At 38.7% G+C, this 21,547-nt stretch overlaps 1 protein-coding gene across 2 annotated transcripts in view; it reads left to right on the forward strand.

Moving 5' to 3' along the window:
* The window catches only part of gabra3 (gamma-aminobutyric acid type A receptor subunit alpha3), a 100,496-nt gene that overhangs the window by 54,769 nt on the left and 24,180 nt on the right, over nt 1–21,547 (forward strand). For both annotated transcript variants that reach the window (XM_034889210.1, XM_034889211.1), the window contains exons 3-5: nt 373–494; nt 4,257–4,324; nt 20,723–20,943. In XM_034889210.1, coding sequence (XP_034745101.1) covers nt 373–494; nt 4,257–4,324; nt 20,723–20,943 — 411 coding nt within the window. The remainder of the gene's footprint in view (nt 1–372; nt 495–4,256; nt 4,325–20,722; nt 20,944–21,547) is intronic.

The following is a 21,547-nucleotide window of genomic DNA, read 5'->3' on the forward strand; positions in this document are numbered from 1 at the left end:
ATCTGGTATGTTATGTTTTAATTAATAAATCATGTTATATCTATTTGGGTGTTGGAGAGTCAAAACATTTGAACCTGTATGTGTGTTGTAGGGCTGCACGATATAAGGAAAATATGCAACATGCGATAACGTTGTTGAATGTTGCGATAAATAAACGTATTACAATGTACTCAGTTTTGCTTCTTTTTTTTTTACTTTGCGATGGCGGATTAAAACAAACAGCAGACTTTCACACCCCTGGACACTGAATGCATGCCGGTCTTAGTGCTCCAGTGGAACACAATATTACCTTTTTTAATATTTAATTTTTATTACATTTTATATGCTTTCCATCTTTTGACTCCACCTTCCTGTCTCCATTTCTTCCTGCAGGGCAGTAGTTGGACACAGAGAGCCGTTGCCTGATGACAGCAGAGACAATATCACAATTTTCACCCGAATCCTTGACAGGCTGTTGGATGGATACGACAACAGGCTACGTCCTGGACTGGGAGGTAGGCAACACTATGTATTAGACTGCTCTCATTTAGGTCAGTCAGAATGGGTCTTCATGCTGCTGTAAACGTAATAAACACGTTTGATGTACGTGTCTAAGCAATATAATCCGTACCGTTCAAAAAGGGCTTTAATTAACCAAACGGATCACTAGGTATTTCTTCAGATTGATAAATGGATAGAATCTATAATATAACTTGGCTAAATTTAGTGTTTAAGTAAAAAAATAAAAGTTTGGGTAAAAGAAGAACAACACACTTGTATATGCAACCAGCATCTAATCCTTTAGATAGACTAGTAGATGTAAAACTCAGGATTATAATATTCTTATTGACATTAACATTTTGCTTGTTGCGGTAATAATTAGCAGACACTACACTGGTTTGGCTAACTCTTTGTTAAATAAAAAAAGTTTATTTCCAGTGGTAGTTATTGGACCTTGTGGATCTAGAAAGTCACACGCAGATGGCACACCAACACCATGATCACACTGAAGTCAAGTCACTTTGTGTAGAAAATCAGCTTTCCCTTGGGTGGAAGTCTTTGCTCAATCATGCCCAAATGGCACGTCAGTGGAAATCCCTTTAATTGATGCCATTTCATCCAAATATTTGCACCCCAAGGATAACAAACGGCATGACAGCAAGTCCACATGCTCAAGCAGGCTTTGCCATTTCTCAGCCAGTCAGCTGGAATGGTCATTTCTGCTCCACTGCTTGCTGTTGAAGCCCCGTGCCCACTGCTTTCAGGCTGCAGACCCACCAGGCTTGATGACCTGGACTCCATGGCAGCAACCAGAGCAAGGAACCAGGCACAAGATGTTAATGTCATATTCTGCCTCTGTGCCATCTCCAAGGGCAAGGAGTTGGTGAGGCCTGCGCCACTCAGGGCTTACAGTCATGAGGGTTTCCTTTTGTAGTGCAGCGACTCAAATGTACAGACTGAAAAAGAGTAAGATTTTCTACCAAACTCAAGAGACTATTACAGGCTAGACAGGCCGGGGAAACCCAAGAGAAACCACATATAAGAAAATTGTGGCTTGCAACTTGTGTCTTCTGATAATTAAGAAATTCTCACTGATCCGTGAGCTGTGCCATTATGCTGAAAATAATTCTAAAATGTTGAAATTTTACACTTAATTCACAGGCCAGCAGAGCAAGACTGCTTTAAAGGTTGAACATATGGTTAGGCATTTATCTGAATTCATTAAGTATTAAGATGACCACATTGTTAATTTACTTATTGTAATGATTTATTATTCTTTATAGATTTTTATTTATCAAAAAATATGATTCATGATCATATTTCTGTTTTACATATTATAAGTAGGCTATGTTTGTGATGCCTTGTGTGTTATTTTTGTATCTCGCTTACTCCAGATACTTTCTAGGTTTAGTTAATGTAAAGTGCAGTATCACAAACTTAGATTGTTTACAATGCAAGCAATACTCAAAACCCTATGGATACTGTAGTTCTGGTGTAAAACTAGTTGATACTGCATTCGATGTTCCCTGGAGTAACAGAACAGCATGAAATCAGTAATGTGTTGCAGATGGATCTGCATTTATCTTTTTTGTCAACATATATACATGATATTGGTTATTAATCTGCAGATTATATTACTCTAACGGGATTGGAAGACTTCTGCTAATGTGTTAGATTTTCGACCTCCAACTTTCTTTTAATCCCACGTTTTATCACGATACAATATATTGATTCTTAGGACAACAATAGGATATTTACTGGTCTCACAAAGTCTGCCACAATACTATTTGGATTCACTTGCAACCGACTGCAACCATTTAACCCAATCAGTTACATTTATACTGTATTACAAAAAGTGACTAAAATGTGATGTGGCAATTTCATTACTAAGCTCTTCCAGACATTTAAACAAAAAGTCTTTATAAAAGGAAATTAAATTGGAAGACGCATCTTAAAGATGTAAATATGTATGGATATTTTCCCTTTCTATCAATAATAACGGATTGTTGAGGGTTGAATACCTGAAGACAGACCCACCAGTTGGGGGCCTCCTCAGAACGGCCAGAACGCTCAGTCAAAGTCAAAAGACCCTCCGTGTACATGAACAAAGCAACCAATCTTCCTCCAGTGCCTTCTACCCCACGCCCCCGTGCCCCACCACCCACAGTCCTAGTGACAAACAGCCAAGTGGGACCATCTCAGACAAACAGACTGGATAATAATAGGAGATAAACAATTCATTTCATTTTTAGCGGAATCTATTAGCTCTACCCTATGCGCCGGTGCATTGTTATAAAAAAGAACCGGGCCAACTCATTCTGTTCCCCCACCATGAAAACTGCTGACTGGGTGTAGTGATAATCACACATTTGTGAGAGCTATTTGTGTCACAGCAGAGATTAATGTGGAAGTAGATCTTCTCTCTCAAGGGGGGCCTTTGCCAAAGGGTTGGATCCTTCACCTGTGGGTGGTCCGTTAGATCTGGGACACGGTAAGAGCCCAAGATCTATTCATTTTTGGAGAAAAGGCTCATCACTCTCTAGTTGTTGCACCACTGGGAGCAGCTATTTGTCTCACCAATGGCTCAAAGGCCTACTTCTTCACACATTCAGCCCAGAGGAGCTGATTCAGCCCACACTGAAGAGGGCAAAATTTGATCTGTCACGACTTTAATATCATGCCCTGTATGCTCTATTCAAATCACTTGTTAAGTATTGGAAGCAACTATTTCACAACTCCTAATTAACATGCCATTTAAAAGCCCGGACTAATTTACTGATGGTCAGTAAGATCGCTGTTACAGTCTTAAGAATAATTCATAAATCATTCTGACAGAACTAAAGCAACAGTGGAAGGTAACAAATCGTGCAATTATACATGTAATTATGATTAAAGAACTACACTGGCCCGATAGGAACATATAGAGCTTGTAACAGTCATGCCAGATTCATTTCACAATAGACTACGTACAGAATGCCTAATGTGATTATAGTGTATGCAGAAACTTGTGTAATTGCAGCCATTATTTGAATAAAAACACACACATACACACACAGCTGCTTTCTTAACGCTGACTGCTGCAGATTATTCTAGGGCCAGAAGTCCCTAAGGGACTGTTAAATGTTTTTTGGTGTAGGCAAACTAAATTATGTCGGGTCAAAAGGGATGTCTTCTCTCCAAAGATACAGACGTGGACCTTGCTCAAATCAGATTTTATGCTGTAGTGGACAAAACTAGCTTGAGCCAAACAAATAGTAGTTTTACTGAACTAAAGACTTTTAAAAGCTTCTATGAAGTCGCTCACAGCAACATTTTGCCCGTAAATTGAGGTTGTAGAAACCCTCCTGGGCAAAATACTTGGGAGTACCATGTCCAATGCTGTCTAGCAATGTTTGAGTGTACATTTTAGGAATCTTTTAATACTAGTATTATTGGATTATTACTATTAGTCCAGCATTATGCCCTAAAGCCTACAATCTGTGGCAGAACAGAGTTAAAACGATTTTGACAAAATGATGCACAAAGACTGTTAGAATCCAGGTGTTAAGCAGCCAAACAGGGGCACAAATTCTTCACTGAGCCTGCATAAATCTTGTATTGGAAGTGTTGCTCTCTAACCCTTGATTACAGTGGACGTTTTTGAAGCGGCTTGGTTAAATGCCATGAGGCAGACTTTACCGTCATGTACACAAACCGTCAAAATAAGAAAGACGCAAATCCTTTCGTACACAGGCTTCCCTGTAATGTGTTCTGGTCCTTGTCGTCCCTTTCCTCAGAGAGTGTGACAGAAGTGAGGACAAACATCTATGTGACGAGTTTTGGGCCAGTGTCGGATACAGACATGGTGAGTATGTTCCTCTTCTCCTTCCCCCCCACTTTAACCAGCACCGTTTGGCATCAGCAGGTTAGCAGTGTTCCCTTTACTCTGAAGTATTTGGAGAGCATTTGTCATTTGGGGATTGTGCTTCATGGGAACCTCCTTTGCAGAATAATAGAATTTAATTTCAGGAAGGATTAAACACATTTTCTAAGTTAACAATCTTTGCTGTGTCTAATAGAATTGTTTTCCCCACCTTTTCATTTGGAGTCTGAGTTTCTTTATTTTCAATAGATACTTTTGGAATTTTACATCCGGTCATTCAAGACTGCTTTTTTTTTTCCTGGTTCTTGACTTGCTAAGAGGATAATGTATGGAATTATAGCACATCAAGCTTGAAGTTAACAGTGTTTTGTTTGCTTATATACGTCAGGGAAAGATAATAAAGTCTATTAGGTCTAGCTAATATTGAAAAGAAATGCACAAAAACTGTAATTTCAAAAATATACAACATCAGGTGCAAAAGTTCAAGTTAATTTTCAAGATGAAGCACTCAAGAAACATCCCAGAAAGAGATAGTTTATAGATAGGTCAGCATCTTTTGTATTTGGCAAAAATATCTTGGCATAACAAACTTGACAGCTGGGGAAGTCCTCAGGGTTGGGACGGGACGACACAATAACACATTGTGGGTAAACTGGACTAGAGGTTTTCCTTGCCAACTGGCACATTTTGCTCTACAGTCACGCACGCAACACTTCTGACTACTACTGGAGAAACTCAGTCTTATTTCAGTCAGTCCAAATCTAAAATGCTGTTTCTATCATCAATTGAGCTGGAAAATATAAAATAATTTGTTTTGTTTACCCAATAAGAAGGGCACTACTTTAGTTTTGGGTAATATCATCAAAAAAATAATTGCTGATTTGAAGCCTATTATAATGCTGGTATTTGCCATTACTGTAGGCCATAAATTGCTAATTGCACTTCTCAGCTATAAAAGTCAAATAACTTTAGGATAGAAACTGTAGTGCAGTTTGTTACCAGCAGGGAAAGGTGATATTCATATCATGACTATGCATTACAACAACCAAAGTTGTAGTTAAAGTGCTCTCTTTTTAAACGGCATTATTCTGGAAACATTCCATTGCGATCCCCGGATGAGCTCCCTTAAACAGCAGATGCTGGAGATGGTTCACGCTTTGTCTTGGGACCTCATGTGGCATTTGACATATTTGATCATGCATCTCTAATTGACCGCCTTGAGCATTGGGTTCTCTGGCTCAGCACTGAGCTGGCTCGACAGCCTGTATGACGTAGCAATATTAATTTTAATGGGTTTATGGGTTTATGTTTTTGGTCACAAAAGGGGGCTTTTTATTGTAACTTTACATATAATCTTCTCTGAAAAAGGCTTCTTTTTTGTTATGTGATATTAAGTCTGTTTCATGTTTTACTGACACGAACATGTTTTATACGAATAAAATACCATTCATTAACTCTGCCAACAAGGTTATGTTTTTAGATCAGTTTGTCATTTAGTTTGTTCATTTGTCAGGATTACAGACAAACTACTGGCCCAATTTTCATGAAACATGGTGGAAGGGTGTAGCATTAACCAAGTAAGAACCTATTCGGTTCACAAAGAGAATACAGAACCTTTCACTTGTATTAACATTGCCAGATAGGGCATTTGTGCGTGGTGTGTGTGGTGTCAGAACAATTCCATAAAAATGGGTTCCAGACTGGGGAAATTCCCACTGCAGCAACATTGTGAGATAAGGCACCTGTGGCTCTCTGAGTGCCCTTCTAGTTTCTGATGGTTTTTTCTGGATATATTATTTGTTTAACTTGGGACAAAAGACAAAAGGTGGTTGTATGGTGTAAGAAGTTGTGTAATTGGCTGACAAATGTCATCTTAAATTCATGTGGGCTTGGCACTTATGGGTATGTGCATAACTTTTTTTCTCAAAGTCAGGTCTGCAGTGACTACGTTTACATGGACATGATTTTCATGTTTTTGCCCTCATTCTTAAAAAGACGATATTCTGACTAAGCTGTTTACATGGCTAATGAAAGCTTTTAGACGTCCAGGGGCCCGTTGTCTAATGATCTGCCAGTGGCTGTAGGCCATTTGATTATACAAATATTTATTCAAATTGTTTCAGAATAGAATATTAAAAAGCAGAGCCCAACCGATTAAGGATGTTTTTAGGCCGATATAAAAACAAATACTTGGTGATTTAAAAATCAGATATATTGGTCTATACTAATATTTTTTGTAGTTATTCATGAGTCCTCACTAACATATTATAATGCAGTTTAAAAAGTTTGTTTTGTCAGAACAGAAGAACATCAAAATATATGAATATTCTGATAAATAAAATGTATAAAAATACAAACTTAAGCTATGAACCTTGAAGTCCTTTGAGCAAAAACACTAACAATAAACTAAAATCAAAAAGCGTCCAACAGGGACGTTGTAGAGTGTCCTCTGGTGGACAAACTATGCAGAGCCAACACTCATAACATTGTTGAAGGGTGTTTAGTCCGTTTTTATTTTGTTTTTTAATTAATTTATCGAGCAATATAGTTTGGAAAATGCTTAATAATGGCCGATAATATCTGCCCGGCAATATATCGGTCTGGCTCTATTAAAAATGTTAATTTGTCATTAATTTAGTACAATGAATAAACAATAATGCAATTATTAACAAAGAACCCGTGCTTTAAACTTGAGTCTTAACACATCTTTACTCATTTCACTCCCCCTTCTTTAAAACTATGCCACAGTCTGGCACCCCCATTCAAAAGTGTCTAAATGTGCCCCTGCCTTGATGAGACCATTTCTGCCATTTTGAAGATACTTCATGCCAAAATATGTGGGGCTGCTCAATTAATCAAATTTTTAATCACAATCACAATTTTGGCTTCTCGCATAAAATTTGCCTGATCGAGCGATATTTGAAATTAGTCATTCTGTTCATAGAATACTCCGGGTTTTTTGCAAAGCCAAACCACCGCTGCATAAACCACTGTCGGATCATGTGCCAGTCAGAGTTGTTCCCTCCACCACGCAGCTTTGTTTCTAGATGTAAACAGTCACAGAGGATAGAGTAAGCCCCGCCCCCATTAACTCACACATGGCTCCCAGCAACACTGGGCCATGTAAACATGTATTGCAGCTGTATATTTTCAATCTGGGAAGCAAACCCTGTTTTGCATTTAATCTGTTTTATTAAAAGAACCTGCTAAAAGTGGCTTTTACCTTAACCCACTATGTAAAAAGATACAGGAGGTATATATCGTGTATCGCCATTCAGCCGAAAAATACAGAGATAGGATTTTTAGTCGTGGACTAGTGGAAGATCTCTAGCACAATATTGATGCAGTATATGGATGTGAAAGAAAAAAAAGTTATACATAGCCTATAGACTATTTATAACTGCTTTACGTGACAATAACATTTGTTATGATTCAAAACAAATCGTGATAATTAATCGTGATCTCAATATTGATCAAAATAATCGTGATTATCATTTTGGCCATAATTGTGCAGCCCTAATATGTTAAACTTGCATTGTGAGAGAGTGTTAGTTTTATTACCTTATTACAAGACATAGTGCTTTATCTTTTTCAGCCAATATCACCTTTGGGCTCTCTCAGGAATCAATTCTAGACACTATATTTTATTCTTTTGACATGCTCCACTTGGTAACATCATAAATCAACGGCACAGACTGCAATCAGTGGCACACATTATGACTGCGCAGGACGTAGCAACCCACTTATGGTAACGTTTTGTTAGTGAGTTCACAGCAGGTGCTTTCTGTCTGCTTTCAAAGGCAACATACCTCACACCTTCGTCTTGTGATCAATGTACTTTTTTTTTTACTGTCCGCAGATGTAGAAACAAAGCATCAACATATGGAATTTCCTTAACTTTCTGCATTGCTTAGTCAGTTTTAGATGAATTCACTGTTCATTACCCCGGCAAGGCTCTGGCCCCAGGCTACGCTGCATTTTCTGTCTCCATCTGCACATTATGACTGCATAAAGGCTTCAAGCAGTTCCTTTCAAGATTTTCCACAGTCTAGCTTCAAACAATGATCAGGCTTTAGCCTTCAGGAAGTATCACACTACAAAACAGACAACTTAGTATAGTCTTGTAAAACATGTTGCAAGTCTAAATATATGCATTGCAATTTAAGTAGATTACTTGTTTCTTTTACATCGGTGGTATGTGGTGTATTGCCTAAAGCAATATCTCTATTTTTTCAAATTTATATTGCCAATTACGTTTACATGTTATTCTGTGAATACACCTTCATTTTGAGCAACACTGCATAAGTGAACAAAATGTATTTCAGCACTTTGCATTCAGAACAAATACTCCATCCTGTACTGTAACTACTAAGTTCTACCTAAACATTAGTACAATTAGCTGCAGAGCTACTGCATGGGATTGCATGACATCCACCGGAATAAAACTTCACAGATCAGCTCTAGGAGTTTTGAGGCCCTCTTAGCAGAGGAGAGAAGAATCAGAGGACAAGACCGATGATAATACAGTACAGTGAGCAAATGTGGGTAGTTGGCTGCACTAGATAAGCAAGTCTTGACTCTGGATTTTAGTAATGAGCGGTCTGAATTGTTGAAATGTGTGCCTGTTTCCAAAAGCCAGGGATCCATCTGAAAGTGAGTGGGTCACTTGGTTTTCCTTTCGAGTTTAGAGAATAACAAGGAGTTTTTCATCAGCAAGCAGGGAGGTAAATGTGTGATGTACTGAGGGGTGAGTGGTTTGTCTCGATTTCTATAAAAGCCATTGATAAACCAACTTCTAGTGTTCGGAGCCAATAAAAGGAAAATCTACAGCAGGTCAGGGTCGTGTGATCAGGTTTTCTGGTTCATGAATTTCCAAGCTACCGAGTTCAGAAGGAGTCGGATGTGTTATTTAGTTTGAGTGTGGAGCAGGACAGCCCCGGAGTATTGCAGCAAACAGTTCTGGGAAACAAAAGCATGGACCAATTTTCTAGGTCAGTTAAAGGAGAGGAAATTACTAATCCTGGAGGGACTTCAGAGGTGGAAAGAAGTGTTTTAAGATATTTCCTTGATGTGTTTGCCAAAGGAAAGTTCTGCATCTAAGACAATTCACTAGTTTAACTAATGGCCATCTGCTGCTAAGGATGTTGAAGGTGCCCTGTCACATGCATTTCATTACTTTGTGGTAATGTCGGAAGTTCCACCATAGACTGTGTATAGCATTTTTTGTGGAAAAAATGCCTCGGTTACCTTGTTTCAAGCCATTTTAGCATGGTATAGAAAGCCTGCAAGCAGACGCAGCTCGATTTGTGCCAGTTCTCATTAATATACAGTGAACTAAGCTGCTTGACTCTGACTGGCTGACAGCTAGCCAATGACAGCCTTGCTATCAGTGTCCTGTACCCAGAGCAACTGTTGGCACTGCGTCCTTGTTTGGTCAGAGCTAATTGTTTCCCTCCAGATTCTTTTAATGAGTAATTTAATAAAGCGTTCTAACTCTTAAATACACTTTTTAAATTGACAGATCCCTCTGTGTCTATTTGTTTAAAGATAATGAGTTTGTGTGTAGCTTGGGTTGTGTTAGGTGTCATTTTGGTATGATTTTTGTTCATCCAGAAAGGCAGTTAATAAGCTCCATTAAACCTCACCGATTCAAGTGGTTTCTCACAATAAACTCATACCTCTCCATTAATGCTAGCTTTGCTTTTGATGCAATTCAGAAAATGAACCCAGATCACCCTAGCTGGTTGAATCTCTACACACTCAAAAGGTATTTTGTAAAAAGTAAAGTTGAAAATTTGTGCAGGGGAAAATGGATTATCAATGGAAATTTTTGGCATTAATAAATTACCTTGAAGCTGTTGAAAGAGATGAAAAAATGTATTTAAGGGTAGTGTTTTAGATTCATTGGTACAACATTTAGGGAAAAGGGAATGGAGATAAGCCCATTGCTTTGTGGGACAGGGAAGCAAGAAAATTGACCCGCTTTCTTATATCAATGTTCTTTTTAACTGCCCAATTACCCAAAACAACATGATGATTCCACACAACGCTCTTTGGCAAGTACAAATTACTAGTTTTTATTAATTTTGGGGTGTCATATTCAGTTTTTATAGCATTTGAAAAAAACACTGAAGTGCTTTTGAAATAGTATTCAGTAAAAGCTGACATATTCTAGTCTGTGATAATCCATTAACATACTTTACTTTTAGTCTAATTAATTCCTAATTTCTGCTTTTCTAACTCAAACATTAGGTATAATTTCCTATAAATTAGGTTTACTGACCATAAATTCAAAAAATAACTAAATAAGAGAGTGTTGCTTAGTGTTGAAAATGTAAAAAAAAGTGGAAAAACATTCAAAAAAGCATCAAGTTTTCAAAAACTTTAAAATGTTGATAAGTGTCAAAAGTGTTAATTTTCAATTTAGACGGGAAGACAACACAAGGGTTAATACCAAATTACCCCAGTCAGAGAGTGCTACTCCACATCATGTAAATGCTCTCGTTACCTTCTAATCTTTAAAAAAAAAAACTATTCTCTAAATAGTTAGGAGCACATTCACCATATTAACTGCAGATGACTTTGAATTCAACATATGAGCATGTTTAAGTACTCAGTTAACTTTATAAAATGGATAATAGATAGAGTGCCAACAAGACTTACTCCTATTTTCCCTGGGCGTGTCTACCCTGCACAACCTTAGCAAGCAAATGCTGCCACTCAAGTCAATGCTCGACATTCCACAACTCGTGTCGCAGCGCGTCCCAGAAGGGGGCGTGAAGCCTAGGATATACTTGCATGCAGTGCCCAAACCTCCGTAGATGGCGTGCTTAACACCAGTAGTGTAGAAGAGAGCGGAAGTAAAGAAATGCAGGCTGCCTGGCAACAGTAGTAAACACAATCATGAAACATTATATTTATCTCCTCTAATAATTAACGTGACTGTGGTTTATTTCCAAATCAAAATGACTGCCAGCCTGCAACACTGTTAAGAACACTCTTTCCATGACGAAGTTTTGGCATGACACTCACATGACACAGTCATGACGCATGAATACTAACCTTAACCCTAACAATAGCCATAACTTGTCATGACAAAACCAAATGAGATACTAACAAAGCGTTATATTGTTATTGGCCCGCCAATATATCGGTCGGGCTCTAGTCATGAACACCATGGATACCATAAACCTAGCTTGAAGAGGTTTTCCGCTCGCTAAAGATATGCGCTACGTCTATTTTCATGCGAGCCGCGGGCATTTGAATAGCCAGGCAGGAAGTGAAACAGCAATCAGTCAATTTACCAAAAGACAACCCCCAATATGGTACACGTCTCACCTTGAGAGACTCATCTTGGAGGTGGAAATTTAATTTGCAGGAGTGCTTGGAGTAGAAAGTAGATACTAGGTTAATGAACTTGTGATTGTTCTTTTAAGCACTTGTAGAGACAATCAAATCTTCGAGTCAGGCAGGCAAGAGACAGAAGTCACAGCTTGGTTCATACCTCAGTTCAGACATCGCGGTTTGGTACGAGTTTGGTACAATGGAGGGAAAAGCAAAACAAATATGCAGGAGGCATTATTGTTTATGTCTCAGGCTGTACCTAGTGTCATACATTCTCTCCACTGACCTAGCTGCAAAAAGCCTGAAGTGTGAAAGAAACAATTAGTACCCCTCATCATCTCCAGACTCCATCTGGAACTTGTAAACAAAATAAGACAATCAGCTATAAAACTGAAAATACAGCATCTCTGTTCTCTGCAAAGACAAACTAAATGACCTGATTAATGCAACGGTATCACATCTCCCGGCCATTTTTCACCCCAGAAAGCTGTGACGACTGTACCGTTTCGGTTTGATACAAATACATGAACAGTTCCACCCCTATATGGTAGATGTTAAGATATTTCACTGGATTCATTAAACTTCTGACCTGCTGGTGCTGCTCAATGAGGACTCAAGGGAATACTGGAGTTATAGGATCCATCCATTCATTATTGATCTTTCAGTCTGGACTAAAGTTGTAAACCTCCCGACTGCCATTGCCGTCCCTTGGGTCTCACCACTAGCATGGCTTAAAAATGTGAAGAATGAATGCTTGGAAAACCTGCAATGATCCTATACAGAGCACACACTATAACCTTTGCATCTCATACTTCATGTGTACATCCAGTGGTCCAATTACCCATCTCTCATCGTAACATCAAGTGACCCAGAAACGTCTACTCCTCGCTCGCCCTGAGGGCCACTCATTCAGCCTCCACTTGGACCCCAATACGCCACATCTGCCATTAGCGCCACTATCGCAACAGGAGTGAAGCTAACTGCATTATCGGAGTGAAACTCAAGTATTAGGTCGATAACAAGGCACGTTGTTCAGAGTTGTGTCTGACCAAGGCAGATTTCTGCAACTTGTCACACCAAGAGCCAGAATGTGGGTTACGATTTTGATGCTGATCTCTAGTAAGTACACATGTATGAGTTTCTCTCAATCAAGGCCGCTTTTCCACTAAACTCTTGCAGATTTTTCTTCTGTCTATATTTTTCTGGCTCAACTTCCCCCTCTCTCAGAAGCTCTGTGGAGTTGCATCTCATTCACATGTACTGTAGCGCCCATCATGACATATTTACCCGTTTCATGGTGCGATTTGACAGGTCTGCTCTAATGAAATGGAAAGCGATTGAGGCTGTCGCAGGTACTGTGCTGAAGCCTGCTTTGACAAAGATCTCAGTGATGTCAGTGCCACATCTCACCCTGGTTTCACAATCTCTGGGAGTAAACATTTTGTAAATATCTGGGGGGGAGAGGTTCCGCACACAGCAGAGGAAACTCAAAAAATGCCGGAGCACTTCATGGTCTTTTAAACAGAACAGATGGTTTGTTACTAAAATTTGAAGGTGAACTCCAGGATTCTGCATTCATCATGTTGACCATGTTCAATGACTTGCAAGCCCAGTTAAGCCCCCTTTTCATAGATTTTCAGAACCTTTCAGATAAAAAAATTAGAGACTTAAAATAGGGCTTAATTTATTTTTCACTCACCATATATGTCATCATGTTCCCTAGTATCACAATATTTTTCATTAGCATGGCAGGAACAACCAGAAAGAAAAGCAGGCACAGTCTTTACACACTCTGACACCTACCCTTTGTTCCAAAATCCAATTTCCCACATGGTTGCTGTCAGAAAAGCTGTAATAAGCTATAGTAAGCTTATATAAAAAAGTTATTAGGGGTCCAAGCCCGAGGGTCTGAGAACCGCGGTAGCAAAGCTATGGGGGGAGACAAAAGTCAGGAAATATCGAGATGGTCAGCGGTACATTGCCGTTGCAAATGTCCCAGAGCCATTAAGGATTTTTGACAACCTCTGGTCAGTCTGGGGTTTTTTTTTTCTGTAAAAGCTTGTAAAACATCAACCCTGTTATCCATAGTCAGTCTATGAACATAACAAATTGCCCATATTACGCACAAATAAATTTGTGTAGCTATGTAACTATAAAAAAAACAACTTTGCCATATCTCGGCCAAAATAACTAATAACAAAATTCACTTTAGTTAAAGTGGTTAATCCAAATGTGGGTCCTATAGGCCAAGCCCACTTCAACCAGTCCTTACCCTAGTGTAAGAGGCGCCAAACGAGTGGCCCTAGATGGCACCCATCAAATTTTGTAAAAATGGGATGAGCTGTTCATGAGATATAAACTTTTGTTTTGTAGCGCTGCCTAGTGGCCAATCATTGTGACATTTCTTTGGTAGCCTCAAAAGATCATACCAAGGAATTATCTAAAGTTTGGCTTCGACAGCATTTATTTTGGCCGAGATATGGCAAAGTTGGTGTTTTCATAGTTAGCTACACAGATTTATTTGTGCGCAATATGCACAAGTGATAAGTGTATTTTTTAGCTTCGCATCTTAATTTCTTTTGTTTTACACACATAACTACAGTGGTTGTGCGTTGTGCTTATAGTGCTGCCAAAAGTGCAGGTGACCTACACTCAATAGTTGGACTCATCCATGTCTCCGTCTGCGTCTACAGGATGAGTTCAACTATTTATTGTAGGTCACCTGCACTTTTGGCAGCACTATGAGCACAACACACAACCACTGTAGTTATGTGTGTAAAACAAAAGAAATTAAGATGTGAAGCGTTAAAATACACTCCACGTTGCATTTGCACAGTACAGCAGGGATGAGCCACTACAAGGTCTGTGTAGAAAATTGGATTGACTGAGATAGGAGCACATCTGTGAGGAAATCTAACTGAAACAACTGCTTTGTAGAGCCAAACCCTATTAGAGTCTTGAGACTGTCCACCATTCATTCACCCCAATCACCTTGCTACAACTTCAATGACTTCGGACAAGAGCACTTCATTGACCAGTGAATAAAATCCACGCAGCAATTACCTTTAAAGCCTGTGGCAAAACCATTTAGTAGTATATAAACACTTCTTTAAGCTAATGGCACATTGTTCTTCTACATTTTGACCAAAGTTTCTTTTCTCTCTCATTTACTTCTTAAATGTGAATCAGTCATAATTTCATTGAGCGCAGCCAACCTTAATTGAATAATATGTCTTAGATTTCAAAAATGCAATTATATTGGAGCAAACTCTAGGTCACCCCGTAGAGTCCTTGGCATCGGATCTTACCTGCAACCCCCCGCCCCATCTGTACTATCTAATAAAAAAATGGGGGGGGGGGGAGAAACAATACCCCAGAAGAATCTTAAAATGTAATGATAAAAACAAACAAAAATGCATTATGTTTTTACTGGCTTTAAATGATTGCATGTTCACTGCTACAGTACATGTCCTTCATCCGTTTACCACTTTCTGATTCTAGGCGGATCGTGTTTGTGGAACAAAATGCGAGTGTCACAATGAAACAAATTGTGGCACAATGAAAGTGCTAAAACGTGTGTGCATGAGAGCTGCAGAAACAGATGAATGCTGACGATAATTGGAGTGTGTATGCGATTCACAGCTCATTGCAAGTCTCACACAGGTTACATTCCCAGCATGGAAAGGTGACGGCACACAAGAAGGGAAGCAGGACAGAATAACTGACAACCCGAGAGCAAGAACGACTAGTAATTAGATTAGACATTAATCAAATCTTTGACTAATCATTACAATGCCCAGAGTGTGAAGTTCAGAAGTCGCATGGATACACTGCCTCCAGGAAGCCGCCTGTATCATCACCACACCTGCTAATCAGAGGGTTATCTCTGATCAAAAACAAGACAGTAACATATATCACATCACATTTCTGCACAACAAATTGGGGAAACGGCGCTCTCCCACAGTATGTCTTGTCAGGGGCAATAAATCAAACCAGTCAGCTAATGTAGATAAACAAAAACGTGTATACATAGGAACAGCGGTCAGTCAGTTATTGCGTGGAAAAAAGCTGAAATGTCAGTTTCGGGACTCAGCAACTTGTATGAGTCACTGTGTCTTCATGAAATTAAATGAATAATGACTTAAATCAGGACACTTGTTTTTGTAATATATTTGGAAACGAGAACTGAAATGTTGCTTGCACATCACCTGTAAAACCACAAAATCAGAAGACTAAAATAAGCCATAGCCTTACATTTCCAGATATGTGAAGCAAAACCGAATTAAAACGTGATGCCATTATTCAAATGTGATCTAATGTCTAAATGTTTAGAATTTAATGAACTCATTAATTGAAGATAGAAGGCTGCATTAATATTCTATCAGATGTTAGACACAACCTTCCTGCCATTATCAGAGAACCAGACACGTCTAGACTCATTTAGCCCAGTCTGCTTTACATCCTACCTTAACTGCTCCCTTATCAGCCTTATTCTATCATTTTCCTCATTTCCTTTCATTTTCTCACTATGTCAGCCCTGCTACTGGCTGGTTCTCTCCACCGCTCCTCTTCACACTCGCATATGAGCAAAGGAGACGTGTGTGTGTGTATGCATGACAAGCTTGTTCTCTCTCTCGTTTTATAATCCCTATTTTTATCTGTTTGTGTGTTCTTTCAAGTACTGCTGTGACAATCCTACAGTATTTACTGAGTGTGAGTAAATGACCTCAACTTAAAAAACATTAGACCCATTTTGTTAAGGCATAAAAAGGACAATGATAGTGATTCCTACATCATTATGAATCATGAGAACAAACACAGAGATAGTTTTACGTAATTCATTAACTGTATTATCATCTTGGACAACTTGAGATCCAGACATCTAATGACTAAAATCCTCCATCCAGTTAAAAATACCAAGATCTGAAAAGTGTAGATAAAAAGTCAATTTATGACAGCTTTTCTGGCAGAAAACCACAATCCTGATGCATGTCCAATGGGGATAGGACTCCATTGACAGGTGTAACGGGCCGTAACCTTGATTCTAATTACAGATTACTTTGGGTTTGAACATTGTTGGAAACATAAGGGATTATGTAAGTACAGAACTCAAAATATAAAACATTAAGTTTAGTCGTTTTTAGACCTTTTAATGTAGAAAAGTGACACATTATACCTTTAACATACGTTGTTTATATGCAACAGCTAAGGTGATTCCATTAAATGTAACTTCTTATCTCTGTGACACAGAAGTGGCAGTAATAACCAAAAGTCTAACTATCTACTTTGAAGCTTATAGTACTGAAAGAGCATACTGAGCGTATGTCTTGGTATTATTGCCTAATAAATTTCATAACGCGAACAATATTTTTGGAATCCTTTTTGTGTTCACCTGATTGAATTCAAGTCCAACATTCACTCTCCCTTAAAAAAAATATATATATACATATTTGGCTCTTTAGTCCCTAAACACTATGTTTGCCAGCTAGTCGCTAAGTCTGCCATTTGATGCTGGGCAGGAAGTGTATATACACAGTGTGTTTATCACAGCTTTGCAGCTGAAAACAGCTGCCTACTGTGTCTGAAAATGACGCCGATAAGAGAGAACCAAAAGTAAAGCTGTGTGCCAGGTACCCAAAACCATAGCTGAAACGCTCCAAAGAACTATGGGGGACTGCAGAGTCAGGTGATAATGCTCTGTCACTAACGATGGCCTCTTGCTCAATATGTGTAATCATTTGATCCATTGTGAATTGTAGAAGCTTTAAGTCCCACTTCTTATCCATCCAGGGACAGTTGACACACACACACACACACACACACACACACACACACACACACACACACTCTTATGTTTTTGTGAGGAGTGGTTTTGTATTCATGAATCTATTTGTAAGAGATGCCATGAATGTATTTTGCCATTTGCCAATGCCATTTAAATGACAGTTTTTTGCTACAGTGAATCCAATAATGATCATTGTTGCTATTAAAAAAAAAAAAGACATTTGAAAAGTAACGAAGGAGAAATCAATCACTCAGTTCCTGGAGGAGTACCAGCTGGCATTTGAACTGATTGTGCCATTTGTGTGGAGATTGACTAAGCTTTTCCTCATTCCTGTCTTTCAATTTTCAAATTAATTCCCTTTGTTTACAGGAGATTTCTGTCCAAAGGAAACAAATAAATGATGGCTCCGACCAACTGGGCCAAGCACACTACTGTCAGTCTGTTTAAACATCACTGGATGTTTTACAGTGATTGGGATGAGATTTGGCAATGTTACTGGATCTCATTGAGAAAAAGGCTAAATGAATTAAGTGCATACAAAAGCGTAACTGTGGTAATGGAGATTTAATGGTCCAGGGTCTTTCTGTGCCAGGATATAACTTTCTTGTAGTGTTGCCAGAAGGTTTTGGTCAAAGATACAGCGGTTTGAGAAAGTTTACACACCCATGCTAAAGTTGATTTAAAAAAAAAAAGGAATAAAAAACATCTTTTGGAAAATGATCTTAATGCTTTAATTCAAAACAATTAAGAAAATCCAACCTAAATAATTGTTCTTCATTAAAATACAGGGGGAATAAGTACACACCCCTATGTTAAATTCTTATAGAGGCAGGCCGATTTGTATCATTAAGGCCAGTTATTTCATGGATCCAGGATACTATGCATCCTGATAAAGTTCCCTTGGCCTTTGGAATTAAAATAACCCCCCATCATCACATAGCCTTCACCATACCTAGAGACTGGCATGGTGTTATTTCAGTTAGCGTATAGCTGGTTTGATTTGCATTGAGAGATGATCTTATGGAAAGTTGCCCATGCTTATCTCTATGTATGGTATAGTAGTATACAGTTGTAAAAACAATAAAATATATGACACACTGGTATCGGATCAGTACTCGGTATCGGCAGATACAAAAGTTAAGGTATCAGAATCGGTATCGGTAATTAAAAAAACACAAACAAAAAAAACGGTATTGGACCATCTTTAGTTAAAAACGTCAAAAAACTGACACACATTAAAAAAAAGGAAGTGGGTGTTGAAAAAAAGGACAAAAACGTAAGAAAAAGTTAAAAACATTGATAAAAAGCATCGACAAAAGTGTTGATTTTTATTTTGACTACACAAGGACTACACAAGGATTAAGGATGACATCATTATGTGATGGATAAGCGTGCATTCACACAGACTGCATCGGTCCTCAGACAGTTAAAAGACAGGTCTGCCCATTCACTTTGAATGGGGGGGGGGGGTAGAGAGTTTAGACTGCCGCGGTGGAGGTCCAAGGGGTAACCGGAAAAAATGCCGCGGCCTGCAGCAAAAAGTTAAAGACAGATTCAACTTTTGGAGAAACGCAGCCTGACGACACGCTGCGGTTGCCAAATATGTAACCAGCAATACGATTTGTCAGTCCTGGCACCGTGAAAATGTGAAAGTTCCGTAGAGTAAACAGGAAACCTCACTGCCTCCATCTCTGCCACAGGAAGGATTTAACCCCAGGGAGGGTAAAAAACGAATCCATTTTATTCTGGTCTGAATGTGTCCTAACGAATATAACCCTCTCACTCAGTTAAAAAGGTGCTTCGCCTTACAACATAGTGTTGTGTGTAAAAAATTGTTCAGGTTCTCTTTTTGTTTTAATATGTTGTTGGTAGGCTGTAGCCGCTGTGGAGTTTATATTATGAATACATCTGTGTGTTGGCTGCCTCGGTGATGCATGATTCTGCTGTTAAAGTGGCAGCTTATTTAATGTATTCAGCCGAAAAATGCTTGCTGCACCCACCGCACTGCCCATAACTCTTTATCTATTTCTGTCCTTTTTGGTTGATTTAAATTTAGTAGTCCCCATTGCTGATTAATTCTAATAAGGGGCTGTATACGTTGACATGTTAATGCCATTAATTTTGTAGTGTGAAGGTCTTATTTAATTTAAGTTTTATTATAAAGCATAATCATATAACGTTACTTTTTACTTAAGGAAAATGGCCAAGTACTTTTACTTGACTATGATATTCTATCACTCTTTCCATCCCTGTTTTTTATTAGATGTGTAGAGATTGTAGACACATTAGAAATTACAACCGATTAAAGGGAGGAACATAACTCAATAAGTGGAAAAAAGAATTAAGTGGGTGAAAACACGAGTTTGTCATACTTTGTCTGTTAAGCTCTCTGCGGGCCTTATTTAGAGCACTGGCTGTGAGGACGGTAGCAGTGTAATTGTTTCAGGGTCCTGTATGCGGGCCGCCAGGAGGTCAATCACATCCATTAACAGACGTCCAGCCCGGGCTGTTTAGAGGAGCCCTGTTGATGTATTGAGTGGAAGCTGTACACCTCTCCTGGGTTATTTCCATCTGCGTTCAATCTGCACATCCACTGTACGCAGCTGATGAAGAGAGTCTGTTGCTAGGACACAAAGTCCTATTAAATGAATAATGTGAACTAAATTCCTTTTGAATGGTTACTTCCTGCATTCTTGTATTCTATTTAGTTTTTTTGTGCGTTGGTGACAACACAAAAAGACTTTGTTGCATATTAATTAATCATGAAACAAATTATTACAAGGTTTCTCGCTGACGCTCATTTGTGTCCAAGTCTATGGTTAGGCATAACAGGTAAACAGTACGTTGTTAACAAGGTAGAAATTTCATAATGCAGGAATACATAACTTTAAAAAGCCCAATATTTCTCCACAAAAAATTGGTGTAATGTAGATTTGTGTGCGCACATGTATACTCTTGGACAAATAATACATGTGCCGACTAGGTTTTTGTGTTGAAGCAGTATGTTGTTTGCAAATGATAAAGAATGCACACTTATTAACAACAATGACTACTTTTACAATGACTACTTTCATTAGAACGTTTTTTTGTTTTTTTTAACGTGGTGTCGGCTCGGTGTATAAACTTTTTAGGCAGTATCAGAGGCAATACTGATACTAGTATCGGAACACCTCTAGCATTACCAGTGCCATGTCTCGTCTTTGTAAACTGTTATTTTGCCCAACTAATCTTTTGCATTCTGTTACCCTCAGGAGTACACCATCGATGTCTTCTTCCGTCAGAGTTGGAGGGACGAGAGGCTGAAGTTTGACGGGCCCATGCAAGTTTTACCCCTCAACAACCTCTTGGCCAGTAAGATATGGACTCCGGATACATTTTTCCACAATGGAAAGAAATCAGTGGCCCACAACATGACGACTCCTAACAAACTGCTCCGACTAGTCGACAACGGAACACTTCTCTACACGATGAGGTGAGCCACTTTTAAAAAATGACTTCAACTTTATTGTATGTGAGTATAGAGTTAAACAGCGTGGTTTGGGACGTTAAAGTCCTATTCATTTTATCCATAAGGATTTTGATTATTAGCCATAATGTCTAAAACCATCCAATGTAAACTGACCACAAGCTCCTAGGTTGTGAAACAAAAGTCCGTATGAAACCAACCTTAATTTGCAATCTTATGGACAAAAACTACACTACCCACAACTCATTACCATGGAAATATGTACTGCACCTCAGAACGGCTAGACGGGCTTCTGCAATTTAAGTATATGATAGTTTCTGCACAGTCTTGTACCTTAGCCTTTTTTGCCGTTTTCAAAATGTTGTTTTGAAAAAACACATTTTTTAAGTGGGCTGTTGAGCTCTATTGCACTTTACCAGGTAAAAAGTCTTCAGCCAAGGCCGTGTACTTAGGCACAGTAATGCGGAATGCTAAATGTGAATGTTAACACACTTTTTTGCACCTAGTGATATTGTGTTTAGCAGGTCTAATATTAGTCATGTTCACCATTTTAAATTGGAATTTGCTCCTGAGCACTAAATACAAAGGCGTTTGTGTTTGGTAAAACCAA

The sequence above is a fragment of the Etheostoma cragini genome, chromosome 13 (genome assembly GCF_013103735.1).
Source record: "Etheostoma cragini isolate CJK2018 chromosome 13, CSU_Ecrag_1.0, whole genome shotgun sequence".
NCBI lineage: Eukaryota > Metazoa > Chordata > Actinopteri > Perciformes > Percidae > Etheostoma > Etheostoma cragini.